Source organism: Acanthisitta chloris, unplaced genomic scaffold (genome assembly GCF_000695815.1).
Source record: "Acanthisitta chloris isolate BGI_N310 unplaced genomic scaffold, ASM69581v1 scaffold19061, whole genome shotgun sequence".
Lineage (NCBI taxonomy): Eukaryota > Metazoa > Chordata > Aves > Passeriformes > Acanthisittidae > Acanthisitta > Acanthisitta chloris.
In genome coordinates, this window is record NW_008656757.1 from 2,699 (window position 1) to 22,414 (window position 19,716).

General features: G+C 44.5%; 1 protein-coding gene across 1 annotated transcript; it reads right to left on the reverse strand.

Annotated features, from left to right (window-relative positions):
• Positions 1-947: 947 nt before the first annotated feature.
• Positions 948-11,801, reverse strand: DEGS2 (delta(4)-desaturase, sphingolipid 2). Its single transcript, XM_009084460.1, has 3 exons — positions 11,773-11,801; positions 9,536-10,280; positions 948-1,091 (listed from the first exon to the last, which is right to left on the reverse strand). Exons 2-3 carry the CDS (start codon positions 10,250-10,252, stop codon positions 948-950), a joined length of 861 nt encoding a protein of 286 aa, XP_009082708.1. The 5' UTR covers positions 10,253-10,280; positions 11,773-11,801.
• Between the last annotated feature and the right edge of the window lie 7,915 nt (positions 11,802-19,716).

Sequence of the window (19,716 nt, forward strand, 5' to 3'; positions counted from 1 at the left end):
ACAGAAAGAGATACAATACAGAGGAGACCCAGAGAGATGATCAGGAATGTTAACAATCTTGGCAAGGAACAATTAAAACTAGAACCTCTCCACTCCCAGAAGGACTTACAGTGGGGAAAAGGGTGAGAAACATTAAGTTATGAATACTGGTGAAAAGATGAGTGAGAAAGGAGCACCCAGTTCTTCCAGGGGCACATCCAGGCTGCTGATCAGGGCAGTGTGTGGAAGACTAAAGGAAGGATCTCTCCCTACCATAGTTCAGCTCTGTCAGTTAGTTACAGCAAGTATTAGATCCTAAGACTGGAAATGCATTCAAAAATGCTTTAGACAAAGCCCTGGAATAAAGATCAAAGTGCAGCTACTAAAATAATGATACAAATGTACAAAAATATACATATATTCCATTGCATATACAAAATCTCTGCTACTGGCAATTATCAGAAGTGATTAGATTAGGCAAGACACTGAGCTAAAGGCACTCTTGAATTTTCCAGAGTATCATTTACTACTGCATGCCATTCCTCCCTGATTCCACAGTCCTGTGCACACAGAGCATCTACCTCTAATCTGGCATCAAGAGAAACCAGTCCTGAACTACACACACACATAACACACAGCAAACATTCTCCACTGCTGACCAGGCCAAACCTTGGGCTTAGGCATGTGTATCCCAGGAAGTTAATTCTAAGCATAGACCAAAGGTTCACCTAATCATAGTACACTCTAATCTAGTTTCTAAGGGTTACATATACAAATAGCCTTTATTGAAAAGCATCAGTAGTCTAAAACAGTGCATTCAACTGCTCCATTTTCACACTCATCCTCTTGGTCTAAGCAGCAGGCACCACCACTAGTTCAGCACACACAAAGATCCTTCTATTCCTGCAGAAAGCTGAAGTCATTCAAAGGAACAAACACACTCCACTGTGGCAGGCAGAGCTAGCCCATTAGCTTTCCTTTGCCAGCTTGCACAGTCTCTTCACCCTTGAATAAGGACCGATAGTGTCATCAAAAACAAAGTCCCACAGAACTCGAATCCAGGACTGGTGATGTGGGAGGTTATCGTAATACTCTGCTGCAATCTTCTTCACCTGGAAGAAGAAGAGAGAGAGAATGAGCTGTTTAGCTGCACAGTGTCAGGTGTGCTTCAGCCTTCACCTTCAGATCTGATAGCACATCCACAACCTGAAGTTACTTGTTATTCCTTGTGAGCTTCTGAAGTTCAGCCAAACGAGAAGTACTTCAAAGGATCTAGACACATCTTAGCAGATTTCTGCTGTAAGTTTTGTTTCACAGTGTCAGAATTTGAAAGCTGATGGATCGCTGCCTTCAGTCAGAACTGTTTTGTCTCATTTTGGAGGTGGTGGGATCTCCACAATGAGAAGCCTTATCCACCTTAGTAATTGCCAAGACTCCAACACACTGGATTTAAAGCCCTGTTTGCCACTTGTAATATTCCTCTGCTGAGGGTTCTGGGTAGGAGAGAATTACCACTTGAGAAAACACCAGAGACAGCCTTGCCTACACTTCATTTTCTTTCCTCCATTCTGCTACTGTGATGCAAATCCAAGAGCAGAGGAAATTGCAGGGGTGGTCTGTTCTCCTCAATCTGGTGTTAAAAATGCTGCAAGATTCATTATTAGATCATAAGTCTAATAAAATTTCATCCCTGTTACAAATCCCCAAGCCTTAGCACTGTTGCCATCAGAGAAGCATTGTGCATCCTTGGGGTGGTGCTTATAGTGGGAGTAAGGCCAGAACCAGAGGACAAAGAGGTTTCAAAGCTATCAGGTCCAGGATTCCCAAGTTATCAGTTATTATTCCTGCTCCAGCTAGATGCTCTGCTTTTTAACACCCTTACTAAGCAGCAGAGTCTGTTAACTATCACACACTTGCACATAACTGTTGGGGCATGATTTTATTGCAGCTCCACCTCCTAGACAAACAAAGCTCTAGAATAGAGCAGTTTATCTTGCTGGACAGCATGACTTCTCTCTTTGAAAACCCAGCAGAATTTTACAGCCAGCTACACTGAGCACAGTGCAGATTTCCAGTGAGGAGGGGAAGGGTTACACAGAAACTGTCACCCAGGAAGGTCTCATCAGCACCCGAGGTGTGATCTTAACACAGCATTGTGACTGTGAAAAGCTGAGAATTCCAACAAAAGTTAAATTATAAGCCAATACAGCTCACTGCTATCGACCTCATTAATTCAGCTTCCTAGCAGGCACTTCCCTGTGAGATAGGTTGGGTAACACACAAGAGTAATAAAGATATTTTACCTCTGTACCTCAGCCCCTGCACCCTCCCTGTGCTCATGGCATGGTAGTACTGATCCACTACCAGGTGGAAGATGCAGTTCAGGTCTGATTGTGTTCTGCCTTTCACTGAATACCTCCCATTTCCTCATACTCCCTCTATCCTGCTGCAAAGCATTGGTTCATTTTCGGGGGGATTCAGACAATATCAGAATTTCTCCTCAGATGTATTTGTTAATGACTGGGAGAAAGGTGATTTCTAGGCACCAGGTAAGATCTCTGGAGATGCAGATTTAGTTCCCTGTGTAACCACAGTCAGAAATAATTGAATCCAGGTTTTGTATCCTTCCTTTTCCCAGCTGGGCAACTGAAACAGCCAGAGGATGAGAGGGAGGACTATTTCAACAGTAAGCTCCCTGGAATGAAGGCCACTCATGAGGCCTGATGCAAACACAAAGGGAGTCTCAGACACCCAAAAGCTTCACTCCAGCTCTGACATGGTCATTCCCTAGCACACTGCTGCTTAGACCTTCCCTCCTATCTCCATTTGAGATGTACTGCCTGAATTTTGACTTGCAACAGTAATTCAGCCCTCATCTATGCTAGTCAAGCTCATATGGCAAGTCTACCATTTGCCTCTTCTCCAGATTCCCCACACATTTCTTGCCCTCTGAACCAGACATTCTCAGCTAGTTACATTATGCTGCAGAGCTCTTGGTCAGGTTAGATCCTGACATGGAGGTTGGACCAGATGACCCATTGTAGTCCTTTCCAACCTAAATGATCCTGTGATTGTGTGACCCTTACTAGAGATTCAGGAAGGTTCTCTGTATTGCCCCTTGCACATGGAAGTGGAAGGCTGGAGATTCACAGAAACCAATTCAGCTCCTGGGAACAATGTCTCGAGCAGTAACTGCGTTCTCTGGCACCAAAGGCTGACTGAAAATGACCCCAGTGACAAAGCAGGCTCAGAGAAGAGGCCAATAAACAGCCTGCCTATGTTCAGCCCAATAGTTTCTGCAAACATGAGCAGCAGTCTGGACATAGTGCTGAAGAGCTCAGGTGGACACAACGTGTATGCCTGAAAACCTGCACTTAAATATATTCCATACACACATTCTGCAGTTGTATCACAGATTTCAAACAGGCACCTAGAATACAAATATTCTGTGATAATTAAGATGATTAATCAAAACAGCCAGCAGTAAATTTTAAAGAAAATCATACACACCATATTCTGGGGGCAGGCAGCCCAGCCATGGCTGGCAAGCTCCTTGCATCAGTGGTGGAGGAGTTGCTTGTTCACCAAGTGTACCCATTTAGCACTGTGCTGGTTGGGGCTGAAGTGGAGTTAACTTTCTTCACAGTGGTTAGTATGTGGCTGTGTTTAGGATTTGTGCTGAACACAGAGTTGATAATGCAGAGATGATTTTGCTGTTGCTGAGCAGAGCTCACGCAGAGCCAAGGCCTTTGCTGCTTCCTGTACTGCCACACTGGCAAGGAGGCTGGGGATGCATGGGAGATTGAGAGGAGACACAGCTGGGACAGGTGACCCAAACTGACCAAAGGGATATTCCATACCATAGCACATCATGCTCAGTATATAAGGTGGGAGGAAGAAGGAGGAAGGTGGGGATGTTTGGAGTGATGGTGTTTGTCATCCCAAGGAACCATTACATGTGATGGGCTCTGCTCTCCTGGAGGTGCTGAACACCTCCTGCCCATGGGAAGCAGTGAATTAGTTCCTTGTTTTGCTTTGCTTGTGTGTGCAGCTCTTACTCTCCCTATTAAACTGTCTTTATCTCAACCCATGAGTTTTTCTAGGTTTTACCCTCCTGATTCTCTCCCCATCCTGTTGGTGGGGGAGTGTGTGAGCAGCTGTGTGGTTCTTGGTTGCTAGCTGGGGTGAAACCACAACAAGCACCTTCACACATGTATGGTGGCAGCTCCTTCTGAACGAGGAGGTCAGTGTGGAAACCACAAGAGATGACCAGGGGTTAAACTGGAGTGTGTCACACCAGATCAGCTGCAGGACAGTGACTCACACCTACATGACGTGGTGAAGGGGTTCTTGGCTCTGCTTGGCTTTGCATCCAGCAGCACCTTCTGCAGGAAGGCAGGCACAGCTTGCACCATTGGCAGGCCCACAGAATCATGGAATCATCAAGGCTGGAGGAGACCTCTAAGATCATCCACTCCAACCATTAACCTGTCACTGCTGGAACCCCTAAATCATATCCTCCAGCATCAGACCTCTGTGCTCTGGGCAAGACAACTGCATGAGATGTACAGAAACAATGGAGGGGAGAAGAAGTTTAGCAAACTGCAACAAAATATTTGTGACAAAGGAATGGGGGAAAGGGAAAATTTTATGAATGCAGTTAGAGGGAGGACTTGTGAAGGATTTTCTTACGGAAAAGACAAGTAAATTTGTTAGGTGTATGTTCCCATTTTGCTATCAGATGGCAGGAAAGAATTTTAAAAGTGGTTTCTCTTTTATAACAAATCTATGCAAAAGTTTCCCAATAAAAAGCTTCTCATCTGTTGCAATTTCTTTCAGCATCTCTACATGTCAAACAGAATTATCTTCTTATCTACCAGAAAATCTGGGTGGTGGGAGGGCAGAAAGAAACTGGGGTCTAATGCAGATTCCCTTTTAAATGCAGCATCATATGAGGAGCAGCTGAGGGAGCTGGGGTTGTTTAGCCTGGAGAAAAGGAGGCCAGGGGAGATGTCATCACTCTCAGCAACTACCTGAAAGGAGGTTGTAGCAAGGTGAGGCTTGGCCCCTTCTCCCGGGCAACTAGCGACACCACAAGATGAAATGGCCACAAGCTGCACTGAAGGAGGTTCAGGTTGGACATGAGGAAGAATTTCTTCACTGAAAGTGTTGTCAAGCCTTGGAACAAGCTTCCCAGGGAAGTGGTAGAGTCACCATCCCTGGAAGTACTCAAGAAATTACTTGATGTGGCACTTAGTGCTATGGTTTAGTTGATATGGTGGTGTTCCGTCAAAGTTTGGACTCAATGATCTTGGAGATCTTTTCCAATCTTAATGATTCCATGATATCTATTAAGTTTGTTTGGGGCTGGAAGAGTCATCCTTGGTGTGAGATTCTGAGTGCAGTACAAAACCTGTAGATGGAAGCTTCCAGGGAGCAAGTTTTGCAGCCAGATCATAGACTGTCTTAAAGAAGATGGCACGGGACAAAGTATTCCCAAACCCTGCTCCTCAAGCTCTCCATATTGCATTGTAGAGGGTCTGTTTGGTTCAATTCCTCCCACCCTTCCTCTTTCCAAATCTCAGCTGTAAGTCTTAACTCATTGCCAGTTTGTAAATGGAAGTTATCATGAAAGGACAACAAGTGATCACAGAGTCTGCAAGATGATAATTAAGCACTTGGCACTTGGTATATTGAGGCTTTTCTTCGAGTAGATCAAGGTGGTAGGGTAAGAAATCGCATCTTTTAGACTGAAACTTTGCTTCTGGTTTTGCGCTTGTAGAGCACAGCGACAGGGCCCCAGTCCTATCTCATAGGCACAGAAGTTAAATGCAGCCTAGTATTTCAGCACGGCTGTTACAGACTCTGTCCTGGGGCTACACAGAAGCTAGAGATCCTTATGACACAAAGCTGTAAAATTATGTTTAGAATGCTCAAAGCCATATTACAAAAGTTCCCTCTGTAGTCATATATACCTCAAGGGGGTGGGGAGCAGTCGAGCTATCCCTCCTGGCTGTCATAGGGTTAATGCAATCTGCAATCCAAAACCAGCACATCTACCATGTTTTCCAGCCTTGTCTGTCTAATAAATCTGGTTTCATACCATGTCTTTTCCTTTTCCCACAAGCTTAATGAGTAACTAGTTTGCCTCTGGTAACACTGCTGGTTTTATTGCAGCTTCTAAGAGGAGTACTGAGTTCCTCCTTCTCCAGTCTTCTCTCTCCATAACTATAATCAGTCCTTCAGATAATGAAGAATGAATTTTTTTTTCATTTGGTAAACAATGCAATATTTTATAGTTATAAGACTTCATGCAAAGACTAATCTGGTCCTCAGTCTACAGGGTATTTTTTAGAGCAGGTCCTTCATTACAATGTTAAATTTCATGGTCTCTTGTGTAACTTCTCATTATACCAGTGGGACAAGTTCTTGCTGCACACCCATGTCACTCATCTTTAATATCTATGAGCTTATGAGCACAGCCTAATTCTTCCTCTTTTAAATCTGTCACACTCCTAGGGTAAAGGTCTTTCCAGCGGCAAACACATTACTCAGAACACTCTGAATGACACACCTGTAACAAAGGACAAAGCTGAAATTACTTCCCTGATAAGCAAGCTGAAGAGCCAGTTACTTTCCAAGATCATGATGCAGTTATTCTCTAATCCTAGTTCTCCCCTGCTCTCAATCATGTAGGAACCAAATAAAGGTCTTTATTCCATTTTCTACTTGCCAATAATTAAAAATAAAAATAGCCTCACTGAAAGGTTGTCCACATCACACAATTCTACTCTGAGAAGTTCAAATGCCTAAGAGACTAGATCTGAAAAAATAGACCTTTGCTGAGCGAAGAATTTGCTGAGAGGTTAAACAGAGTGGAGCAAGGTGAGGTTTCTTACCTGTTGTGAAGTTCATGCTTTAAAGCTAACCAGGGAGGATCTGTCTCCTTATCTCTTTCCACCAAAGAGGCAGAGATATCTTTTTATCCCATTTTGCAGAAAAGAATAACCAACTTGTTTTAATGGACAAAGGATTTCCTACACTAACAGTTTTGCCAAAGAATTCTCACTTGTTAACAGATTTTTACTTGTAATTGATCACTCATCAACAACTCCAAGTGTTCCATATAGTTCTCTCAGGCAACAGTGGTTGACAAGTCTGCTGTCTCCTCCACCAGCAGGCAGGTCTCAGTTGCCAACGAGCAAAACACACATGAACACAAGTCCATGAAATTCAACTAATAACTCTATGATCTTTACACAGGAGAGCAGACGCTTCCAGCTGCTGCACTGCCTCAAGGAATTAGGCTGAACTATTTGTAGTGTGGGTGGGGAAGAGCTTTTCAGGTCTCAATCAGGGCTGGAGCAACAGTCCCAGCAAGTTCAATTAGTCACTCACCTCCCTTGTGCAAAGCTCCAGAGCTAACCTCGTCTTCCTCTATTTACATTTTGGTAATCTAAGTATCTAAGCCTATCTAACAAGTCTGAACATTTGGAACTAAAGCTAAGCACATGCACTTCCCAGCTGAGCTATCAGGTGTATCAGTGATGGGAGTGCCTCTCAGGAGAACTTCACATCTGAGAGTGGGCTGCTCTATGAGCTGCTCAGTGCCTCACCAGGCACAGGCAGCGTCTCCAGGACAGACCTCCAGCAGCAAAGGAGGTGAAAGACACAGAACTGCAGGCTAAACAGAGGCTTCCCACACTCTTCTACACTGCAAGAAAATATCTTGATTAGAATCTCCTCTCAGACTGTGTTTCTGTGTGTCCTGGTTTGGGCTGAAGTAGAGTTAACCTTCTTCACAGTGGCTAGTAAGGGGCTGAGTTTTGGATTTGTGCAGGGCACAGGGTTGATAATGCAGAGATGTTTTTGTTGTTGCTGAGCAGAGCTCACGCAGAGCCAAGGCCTTTGCTGCTTCCCATACTGCCACAAGCTGGTTAGGAAGTTGGGGGTGCATGGGAGATTGGGAGGAGACACAGCTGGGACAGGTGACCCAAAGCCAAAAGGATATTCCATACCATATGGCACCATGCTCAGTACATAAAGAAGGAGGAAAGAACGTTTGGAGTGATGGTGTTTGTCTTCCCAAGGAACCATTACATGTGATGGGCCCTGCTCTCCTGGAGATGCTGAACAACTCTTGCCCATGGGAAGCAGTGAATTAATTTCCTGTTTTGCTTAGCTTGTGTGTGCAGCTTTCACTTTCCCTATTAAACTCATTATCTCAACCCATGAGCTTTTCTAGCTTTTACCCTTCTGATTCTCTCCCCCATCCCACTGGTGATGAAGAACATTAACCCATACAGCAGATTTGCCTGTGTGTGCCATCATAAAAGTTGCATGTGCTATTCAGTAGTGGGGAGGTCACATCTCCTGAACTTCAGACTCCTCAGCTCTGCCTCATGAGGATAGTGCAGTAGTGGTCCTCATCTTTGCATTAGCCCAGAGACAGAAGATGTTTCCTTCCTACCGTGCCAGAGAATTTGTATGTAGGAGTAATCCTTTGAAGACACATACCTCGAACAGTGTAAGCACCTGCTGGGGAACCCTTGTATTAAAATGCACAAGAGCAGCTACATACCTGGAAGGAGACTGAAAACCATTCCTAGACACCTGGGCTTTGCAAATTTGATTCCCACAACTGATAAAACGTAAACAAAAAGGGGTTTGACTTTCAAAAGAGCAAAGCCACAGCACTTTCCCAGTGATAGGCCAGGCCTCCTTAGTTTCTGTGGGTGGGGCAGCAGAACCAAAACCAGTCACGTAGAGTGGGGCTTTATTTTCTAATCCTATTTGTGTCGGGCTGGAACATGTCCAAGTAGTTATGTCATCTCAAAACCAGAAAGACTTTTCTTTGATGTTAATCAGGCAATAGAGTTAGCAGATTGATCATCAGACAAATTTCAAGTCGTAATTGCTACCGGCCTCCCTTTGGATGGGCCTTTAAACATTCTAAGACTTGAAATTTGGTGGCTGAGGGATGCAAATGGAGAAATTTAGAGCCTTGCTGGAGGATTTTAACATGCAAGAAGTATTCCTCAAGCCCTCTGAGGCTCAGATACTCTTGTTTGCATCAAATTTGGTCTCTCCTGCCAGGGCTGCAGGGAAAGGACTAGAGGGAATGGCCTTGAGCTGAGCCAGGGTAGAGTCAGATTGGATGTGAGGAGAAATGTTTTCCCTGTGAGGGTGTTCAGGCACTGGGATATTGCCATGTCACCATCCCTGGAAGTGTTTAAGAGGCATCTGGATCTGGCACTGGAGGATCTGGTTTAGGGTTTAGGGGTTCCAGCAGTGACAGGTTAATGGTTGGAGTGGATGATCTTAGAGGTCTCCTCCAACCTTGATGATTCTGTGATTCTATACTAAATATTACAGCAGTTTGACAGACATTTCCCTCACTCTCTGGCTTAAAACTAATTAGACACAAATCCAAAAAGCTTTCTTTTTTTCCCCCTATTTTTTCTTAAATTGATCAGTTGCTATGATTTGTATGGTTTTGAGACAGTTTAGCAGCTTTTACCAAACTCCAACTCACTCATGCTCATGCCATACTTACCATTGGCAATCTGCATCCAGGAATGCTGGGGAAGTCATGATGCTCCATGTGGTAGCCAACATTAAAGGTGAGCCAGTTCAGAGGTCCATAATAAGAGTATGTCTCATACCCTTTTAAGAACATGTAGTGTTCTGCTATGAAGTGCCCAGAAATGGGATGTACACCCAAGCAAAGAATTGTACCTGCTATTAAGTAAATAATAGGTTTGAGCCCCCAAAGGTAGTAAATTACAAGGTCTACAGAAAACTGGACGAGAGCGTTAAAAATCTCCATCCGTGTAATTGCTTTGGGATTCACGTACAGAGGCCTCAGACTGTAGAACAGAGGTTGGAGGAAAAGCCAAAGCAGCTTCCGAAGAGGAGTACAGAAGAACCAGCCTTCAAACTCTGTGGGAATATCCACATCCAACTTGTCCCCTCCGAGATAGCGGTGATGGTCGATGTGGTATTTCTTGAAGGAGGCAGAGTAAGGGATGCCAATCGGCAGGTTGGCAAAGACTGCAAACCATCGGTTCCACTTGGCCTGCTTGTTCCCAAAGGCAACGTTGTGAGAAATGTCATGGATGGCTAAGGTCAGAGAATGGTTGATGCAACCCCCAAAAGCATAAGCCCAGAAGAAAATCCATTTCCAAGATAAGTCTTTCACCAGGTAGCATGCCAGAAGCTGCATGAAAACCATTCCAGATACAATCCACTTTAAATGTGGATCGGGGCCCATCAGAGTCTTGATCTCTGGATACTTTGCTGCAGGAAGAAATGTAAAGAAAAAACTCATTAGATCATAGTTAGGTAAACACAATCACAGTCTCTGTGGTAACCAGTGACAGGACCTGAGGGAATGGCCTGATGTTCTGTCAGGAGTTGGAAATCAGAAACTGTTCTTCCCCCAGAGGAGTTTGGGCACTGAACAGCTCCCCAGGGCAGTGTCACAGCCCCAAGGCTGACAGAGCTCCAGAGGTGTTTGGCCAATGCTCTCAGGCACAGGGTGTGATTGTCAGGGATGTCTGTGCAGGGCAGGGGTTGGACTAGATGATGCCCAAGGGTCCCTTCCAGCTCCGATTATTCTGTGATTCTGTGATCACTGGGACTCTATTTTCATCATGGTACATTTGAGGCTCTAGTTCTATCAAATGGTAATTCAAAGGTTGGATTGCTACTACAGTGAAAGCTTTACTCCCACTCCCACTTCCCGCTCCATTCCCACTTACAGCATCATGTCCAGTTGTGATTGATATTGATATATATAGATATATGCAGACATATAAAAAAAGTAATACCCTGATGGTCAATGCATCACGTGCCTTCAGAAAAATAAGCATTGCTTCTCAGTGATGAGTATTATTATGTCAAAACCCACAAGACTTAAACTCTAAGAAGCACTTTCTGTCAAGTCTTTAATTTCATTTTGTGCTTTGTTCAGATCAGATGTTATTTTCCACAAAAGGGATACAACTGCCTTCTTAGAATCATAGAACCATCAAGGTTGGAGGAGACCTCTAAGATTATCGAGTCCAACTATTAACCTGTGACTCTGCTGTAACCCCTAAACCCTAAATCATATCCTCCAGTGCCAGATCCAGATGCCTCTTAAACACTTCCAGGGATGGTGACTGCACCACCTCCTTGGGCAATATCCCAGTGCCTCAACACCCTCACAGGGAAAACATTTCTCCTCACATCCAATCTGCCTCTGCCCTGGCTCAGCTCAAGGCCATTCCCTCTAGTCCTCTCCCTGCAGCCCTGGCAGGACACACATCCTCCACCTCTCTCCAACCCTGGCAGAAAGTTGGACAGAGCCATGGGGTCACCCCTGAGCCTCTTCTGAAGGCTAACCAAGCCAAACTCCCTCAGCCCTTCCTCATGAGACATGTTTTCTAAGGCTTTGATGAGCCTTGCTGCCCTTGGCTGGACTCGCCCCAGTGCCTCAATGGCCTTTTTATAGTGAGTGCCCCAAAACTGAACACAATACTTGAGGTGTGGCCTCACCAGTGCTGAGTTCAGGGGAGTACAAGCTTCTTCATAGCCATTTTCACTGTTGGTAAAAACATACTAGCAGAGAAAAGAGCTGAGCAACAGGCTCGCCAGGTTTTGCTCTGTGGTTAGATGACAAATGCAGCATTCAAAAAAAAAATTCCTACTTATTTGGGTGTTTACCAGTGCTCACAACACGTACAACTCCTCACACATGGTAACATCACAAGAAAGTCAGTAATATTATCAGGATTTTGTAAGACGTGGAAAATTTTCCTCTGTTCCCATTCATTAGCCTGTTCCCAAGTCACATACCAAAAGGAGGCATGAAAACCACATTAGATCACACAATAGCTTCATGCAGCATCACAAACACTGCAGTGCAGAGTCAGGGAGACATGGGCTAGGCTTGCAAGGTCTGACTCATATCAGGCCTGGACCAGCTTGCTGATCTTTGCTTCCACAAGCCATTCATCTATCCTAAGCAAAGGAAAATATACAGAACTACAGCTTTCCTTCTAGGCACTGTTAATTGCTTCACATCTCCTCTTTACAAACCCACACTTCTTCTTTCCAGTATTACCTTGCACATGACTTTTTCCACGGTTTTATGGGGTTTGCCAACTTACTGACCACCCTCCTTTGACTCATACTCTGCATTTCTCAACAATTACAGCTCACATAGGTAAGTGTGTAGGACAAGTTGCTCATTCTGAACCCTGAGGTTCCATGGTGTGTCCCTGTCAGTTTGATAGCTCTGTTTTATGAATAAAAAAGTAAACATCATCTGACTGCCACAGTATAATACCAATGCAATAAAATCAGACTACAATGATCTCCATCTATGCAGCTGTATAAACTATAAACAAATGCTGGAGATAATACACACAATTATGTGACCTTGAAAGCAGTGGAAGGTACTGACTGTTGGGTGCAGAGAAGGGCTTTAGAGAAGTGAACCCTGAGAAATTTGCAGAAGTTCAGGATGATGAAGTACTACTTAAGGAAGCAGGTTGATGTGGCCATGCTGTGCAACCATTCCAACAACCTTTGAGCCTGTTGGCCAACTTCAGCCCAGCTTGACACAGGTTAGAGGCAATAAAGATTACAGAAGTGCTGTGGAAGATGATGAGGAAAGAGATATTCTCAATTCTTCTGAGGACAAGGGGGCCAAGGCACCATGAGTAGCATTCAGACAAGAGAGAGGTTTTCCAAGTGGTGGAAAAACTCTGGTAATAAAGTTCATATCCTTCTAAAGTCAGTCAAATTTTGCTATAAAAACCTCTGGAAAGTCCAGGGGGGCTATTTTTGGTTTGGTTTTTTGTTCTTGCTTTCACAGCTTTTGAAATTATAGTTTTTACACTAGGTAAGTTAACATGCTGTAAATTGTTCTCTGGTACATGAATAGGTCCCAAACTTTTACATGAAGTGATGTTTATACAAAGTCCACTTGAAAGAATATCTTGATATAATGACCTGGTCAGAAAGACTGTTACAGACATGCAATTTTATGTAGCTTAATCTCCTGCTTAGGGGTATCTGTCCAGCACCCAGAAAACCCTTTAATAAATCGAGTCACCTCAAATGTTCAGTCATGCAGCTGGTAGAGGGAAGTTACTGTAGTCACCAGAAGTGATGAAGAAATGTAAAACGATCACAGAATCAGTTAGGTTGGAAGGGACCACAGTGGGTCATCTGGTCCAACCTCCCTGCTCAAGCAGAGACATCCCAGAGCACATGGCTCAGGATGGTGTCCAGATGGTTCCTGATCCCTCCAGTGAGGGAGAATCCACAACCTCTCTGGGCAGTCTGTTCAGTGCCCAGTGACTGCACAGGAAAGTTCTTCCTCATATTCAGGTGGAACTTCCTGGGCATCAGTTCAGTTCTTGACCTCTTGTTTTATTGGTTTCCACCACTGAGCAGAGTCTGATCCATCCTCTTGGCACTTCCCATTCATGTCCTTGAATGCATTAATGAGGTCAAATCTGTTCCTCAGCCTAGTCAAATTCAGGCCACATTGACCAAAAACCCCAAGTTTTAATGGAATGGGAAAATTCCTTAGAGATGCTTTACATTGTCATTTGAGAATACCTCTTGTTTTATTGGTTTCCACCACTGAGCAGAGTCTGATCCATCCTCTTGGCACTTCCCATTCATGTCCTTGAATGCATTAATGAGGTCAAATCTGTTCCTCAGCCTAGTCAAATTCAGGCCACATTGACCAAAAACCCCAAGTTTTAATGGAATGGGAAAATTCCTTAGAGATGCTTTACATTGTCATTTGAGAATAATGGAAATTTTTAACTTGTTTCTTTCTGCAGCAGCCAACAAGGACTGCAGATTCCATTCACGAGGTTTCAGAGCAGTCATTACCAACTGACAGCAACAGTGTCTGCAAGCAGCAATGCAGGCAGGTTGGATTTATCTCAGGTGACAGCTATTAAGTAACTTACTTGGGTTTAATATTAAATTCAACACATGATTAACTCCTCTCCAGCACTAAATTTCTGCATACTAGTCAAACAACAGTACTGTGCCTGTTTATCATTAATACTGATAAACCTGGCCCACTTCCATGGCATGGAGAAACCTCAGGATGTTTGGGCCAGGGGAGTAGTGCTGGTAAGCTCACTGAAGGCTAAAAGCCCCAACTGATGGAGTACTCTGCCAGAGACCTGTTGATTCAGGAGCACTTCAGATGGAGAATGTTGAATGTTGGCCCTTTCCAAAGTTGAGGCCAACACTCTTCAGTGAGACTCATCTCAGATTCAGTGATCCTGATGACTGCAGTTTATGTACAATGTGCTGACACAGAGATGTGATAGCACAAATATGTATCACATTTTACCCTCGTGTTCGTTCATGCCTTGCAGGTAGCTGAAAGAATGCTAGTAAAGCAAGACAGAGCACTTAGAGCTGAAAATCCTGGACGATCCTGTAAGTTGTGACAAGTGCCTGTAGGTGCTGTGCAAACCAGACATCACCCACCTGCACATCCCAAAGGCAACAGAGAATCAGAGACAGTGCTGAACCAGGAGCCATAAAGGACTGTAAGACCTCTGGCATCCAGCCAATAAAAGCACCTTTGTTTTATACACACTGCACTTCGTAAAGTAAACAGACACCTACTCTCCTCTCTTGAGACTGCTAGGAGGCATCTGAGCAGAGCTTTTCATCATGCTGCTCCTGCTTGAATTGCTTCTATTTTGGTCTTCCTAAGCACTTTCCCATTCTAAAAATGATGAGCTTCTATATGGCCAGAATCCACTGCTTCCCAACAAGCACTGAGTCAGAGCTAAAACATGATGTGATCTATAACGAACTCTGCATTCTGCAGAGTCATGGCATGGAGGGGGCACAGAACAAGGAAAATGAACAGCCCCATCATTCAGCCCTTCTAGATAAGGAGGGGGGTGGAGGTGAACACATGACATGTACAAAGTTATGTGACTACATAGGACAAGGTTTTGCCCTTTAGAGTCAAACAAGACCAAGAGAGCTCCAGCTACTCTGGTGTCTTCACAGCACACTTTCCAGCCTCCAGCTTATTGAGACAGTCAGTTAGCTCAGCTCAGCAGACAACACACCCACATGTGCTGCTTCTAGTCATCCAGACTGAGCCATTGTACTGGCATTGGGAGGGTTGGAATACTGGTGGAGATGTGCAGCAGTGTAGAAGCATGACTTTTCTGTCTCCAAGGTCAGCACACTGCAAAAGCAGCACAGGCACTTTAGTACAGTAGGTATATGTAGTTAATAATTCTGCCCAGCCAGCTCCACAATCTCTATACGTAACCTCAGAGCAGCTGAAATCTGCCCCGTGATGATGAAAGACATCATTTCTCACTTGTACAACAGTGTGGATTAAGGAACAGCAGTCAAGAGAGAACAAATGCTGCAAGTGTATCTTCAGAAGCCTTCACAATTCTAAAACAACCATTTGCTGCATGAGCATTTCACAGAGATCACCCTGCTGTTGTGTGTAAGCATCAGTCAGCTTTCTAGAGGCCTCACTCACCACAACTGCCTAAACTGACAAATTAGTCTGACTATGTATTTTTCCCCTTGATGTGTATCTCTGAAGATCCAGGAGCACTCACCACAGCCCTGCAGTGATCCTTAGCTGGGGCTGGAGTAAATTGTTCCTGGAGAAGCTGTTGACTGCCAGGCCCTGGTGTTCCTCCTCATCAGGAGACAGCTAATATCTTGTTCTGAACCCTCACTTATCCTCTATCCTACCAACAGTGCTCCTGAGATAACTGAGAAAAGCCCCAGTCAGACCTCAGTGATGGCACCAGACACAATTTCTAGAGATGTGACACCACATACTTCACACTTGCACATTTTGTCATACAAGGGATTTGGAAGTGAACATGGACAGGAGCTGTCCACAAAGACAGTGGTGATGGAGGTTTAAAGGAGCAGCACCCTTGCCCACACTCAACAGAAGCTAGTAGTAACAAGGGAAAAAATTTAATTTCTTAATTTCCCTTTACTTTGACCACAAATGCAGGATACAGATAGAGTAGAGATATTACTCAGTATAAGACACTTAGAAGGTCTGTTAAAGAAAAGAAGGAAAAAAAAAATCACTGTGATACTGCTGTTCTGGACTATGTTGTATTGACTATACTTACCACACTTCATCTTGGCCACAAGGCCAAGAACTGAAACCCTAACCTTAACCCATTGGGTGGGAGTGTGGATCTGCTCAAGAGTAGGGAAGCTCTACAGAGAGATCCGGACCAACTTGATCAATGACAACTGTGTGAGGATCAATAAGGCTCAGTGCTGGTCCTGCCCTTGGGATACAACAACCCCATGCAGCTCCAGGCTGGGGGAGCAGTGGCTCAAGTGTTGTTTCTCAAAAAGCGACTTGGCAGTGCTGGTGGCACAGCTCAGTGTGAGCCAACAGTGTGCACAGGTGGCCAAGGAAGAGACTCAGGGGTGACCTTATGGCTCTCTGCAACTCCCTGCCAGGGTTGGAGAGAGGTGGGGGATGTGTGTCCTGCCAGGGCTGCAGGGAGAGGACTAGAGGGAATGGTCAAAAGCTGAGACAGATTAATAGTTGGACTCAATGATCTGAGAGGTCTCCTCCACCCTTGATGGTTCTATGATTCTATGAGTATGAGTCCCTGCCAGAACAAACAAGAGACACCAGGCACAGGCTGTAAGCTTTACCAACCCATGTCCTATGCTGGAGCTGGTCTTTGTACCAAAAAAATAAACAAACCCAAAGAGAGTTCACTGACATGATAGTGTTTTGCCTTGTAGCAGCTCAGCTCATGAACATGCTCATAAGTGCTCAGTGAAAGACAAGGACCTGTTGGAGCAGGTTCAGAGGAGGGCCACAAAAACTGTCAAGAGAGCTGGAGCAACTCCCCTATAAGGAAAGACTGAGAGAGTTGAGAATTGAGGCTGTTCAGCCTGGAGAGGAGAAGGCTCTGGAAAGACATTATTGCCTTTCAATATGTAAAGGGGGATTATAAGAAAGATAGTGACTGACTTTTAAGTAAGGCTTGTTGTGATTGGACAAGGGGTAATTTTTGAACTAAAAGAGGAGAGATTTAGTCTAGATACATTTTTTTACAATGAGGGTAGTGAAACACTGGCACAGATTGCCCGGAGAGGTGGCAGATGCCCCACCCCTGGAAACATCCAAGGTCAGGTTTAATAGGGCTCTGAGCAACCTGATCCAGTTGAAGATGTCCCTGCTCATTGCAAAGGGCTTGGACTAGATGACCTTTAAAGGACTCTTCCAAATCAAACTCTCCTATGATCCTATGATGAATTCAAACATACATGAGACAGGACACAGGTAGGACACACACAGCACAACATGCATGACAAAAGCTTCTGGCTTTGCACAGTCTCCTACCCCCTCTAGTATGCAAACCTCTAAGAAGCTTTTTTGGCCCAACTAATTATACCGAACTTTTATATATCCACTGTGCAAGGGCAAGTGTCTTGATCTTGTATTTACCACCCACAAGCTTCTAAATTTCTTATTGCTGGCTGGTCCAGTGCAGGTGAGTCACTCAGAAGTGGCCACCAGAGGCAAAGTACCAGTGGTGCCACATTGCTGGTGTCAGCAGAGATGGATGATGTCAGCACATTACTATAACAGCAGCTATAACCTGTTTGCTTACACTTGATTCTTAGCTAGTTCAGAGTAAAGGATGTAGGAAGAATGCTTCCAGCTCCCTCTGAAACCAAAATCTGCAGTATGGAGTAAGCTGAAGCCTTCAGTTGTACTTTAGAGATTTTCAACAGAGGACCACAAATACCTAACCCAGTGACTTTCTGCTCATGTGATTTATTTCACAGGTGATCCCTAGAGGAAATTGGCAGGAGCACTGAGTCTGCAACTATTCTGGCTGCACTCATCAGAGAGCATGCACATCAGTGGCAGCACTGTGCCCACAAACTGCAGCACAAAGGGGAAAATAACTCCTAGTTTCTTTGCCAGAAGCACATGTAATTCAGAGATTTGATTGAAGCTAAGGAGATATACATATTGTAAATCTCAGTAGGTGAAATTTATCAGAATTGTCATAAATGTGAGGTTTAAATAGGCAAAAGAGATAGTTGGAAGAAACAGCAGATTAATCTCTAAATAAGAGAGCAGAGCTGGAAGCTATACTCAGACCAGCTAAATGCCAATATAAAATGGATTTTGCTTTTTTTATTTTGTTCTACCCCTCCCCATAGGCTAACATCTCAGCCTTCCTACAGGGTAAAGCACATATAAAACATCTGCACCATCTCCACTCCAAAATAGCTCACCAAAGAACTAATTATATGATTATTAATTATTCCTGGATGTTAGATCATATTCAGATGCTCCTAATGTACCCTAAGCAACACTGGCTCAGCTCTCATCCTCAACTTCCCTAAGGATCTTGTGAGGCAAAACATTTTCCGACCAACCTACTTTGAAAAATCTATTTTAAAAAGCTAAGATCCAACCCATGGCACAAATATGGTCTCACTTTTTCCATGTCATAAAATCATACAATCAACTGGGTTGGAAAAGACCTCCAAGATCATCCAGTCCAACCCTACTGTGGTTACTAGAACATGGCACTAAGTGCCACATTCAGTCTCAGCTTGAAAACCTCCAGGGATGGGGAATCCACCACCTCCCTGGGCAGCACATTCCAATGCCTGATCACTCTCTCTGTAAAAAATCTCTTCCTAATATCCAACCTAACCCTCTCCTGGCAGAGCTTGAGTCTGTGCCTCTTGTTCTGTAGCTAGTTGCCTGGGAGAAGAGACCAACCCCCACCTGACTCCAACCTCCTGTCAGGGAGTTGTAGAGGGTGATAAGGTCTCCCCTGAGCCTCCTCTTCTCCAGGCTGAACACCCCCAGCTCCCTCAGCCTCTCCTCATGGCACTTGTGCTCCAGTCCCTTCACCAGCCTCGTTGCTCTTCTCTGGACCTGCTCCAGCACCTCAATGTCCCTCCTGACCTGAGGGCCCAGAACTGAGCACAGGATTCAAGGTGTGGCCTCACCAGTGTCGAGTGCAGGGGCAGAATCACCTCCCTGGTCCTGCTGACCACACTGGTCCTGACCCAGGCCAGGATGCCATTGGCCTTCTTGTCACAACATATTGGTCATTGCTTGCATATGGGAAACTGTTTGCAGGTGAAATGACCATACTTTGTATGCTCATGGAGTTACCTGCCTCTGAGCAATGATTTTTTTCAGCTCTCAAGAGCAAAAAATCACCAACACTTCCCACTGTAGAAGATCATAGTTCTTCAAGTGTTTCAATCCAAGAAATCCTTACTGACACTAAAGTAGAAATCCTACTTCTACTAGCAGTAGATAACCCCTCTGTGTTTCACCCTATGCTATATCTGCCTCTAATAGCACAGTTGTAACTATACAGAAAGGCTAAGCAGCTCCAGATGAAAAAAGGTTCTTCCACCAGGAAGTTTTAGCCAGGTCTTTCCCAAAAAAAACACAAATCGCAGTCCTGACACAAGGCAGTAACAGGCTTTTCATACTAAAGAGGGTGAGAGAAGAGCAATGAAACAATTCCATCTGATGAACTGCAAAGCGTGAATAACGTGTTCAGGAACATGTATAACGTGATCAGGGTCGAAGTGCCAGCTTGGCAAGAGAGTTCCACTGTAACTTAGAAGCAGTTGGCACCAAGCACAAGCTACATTTTAATACCTAGATTCTAAGAGTAAGATACTACA

What these genes read in the sequence shown, in the direction of transcription:
- DEGS2 (XM_009084460.1), bottom strand. Translation starts at nt 10,252, where the DNA reads ATGGGCCCCGATCCACATTTAAAGTGGATTGTATCTGGAATGGTTTTC. An exon ending in CTGGATGCAGATTGCCAATG is followed by an intron (nt 1,092 to 9,535) that starts GTAAGTATGGCA and finishes TTCTTCTTCCAG; the next exon opens with GTGAAGAAGATTGCAGCAGA.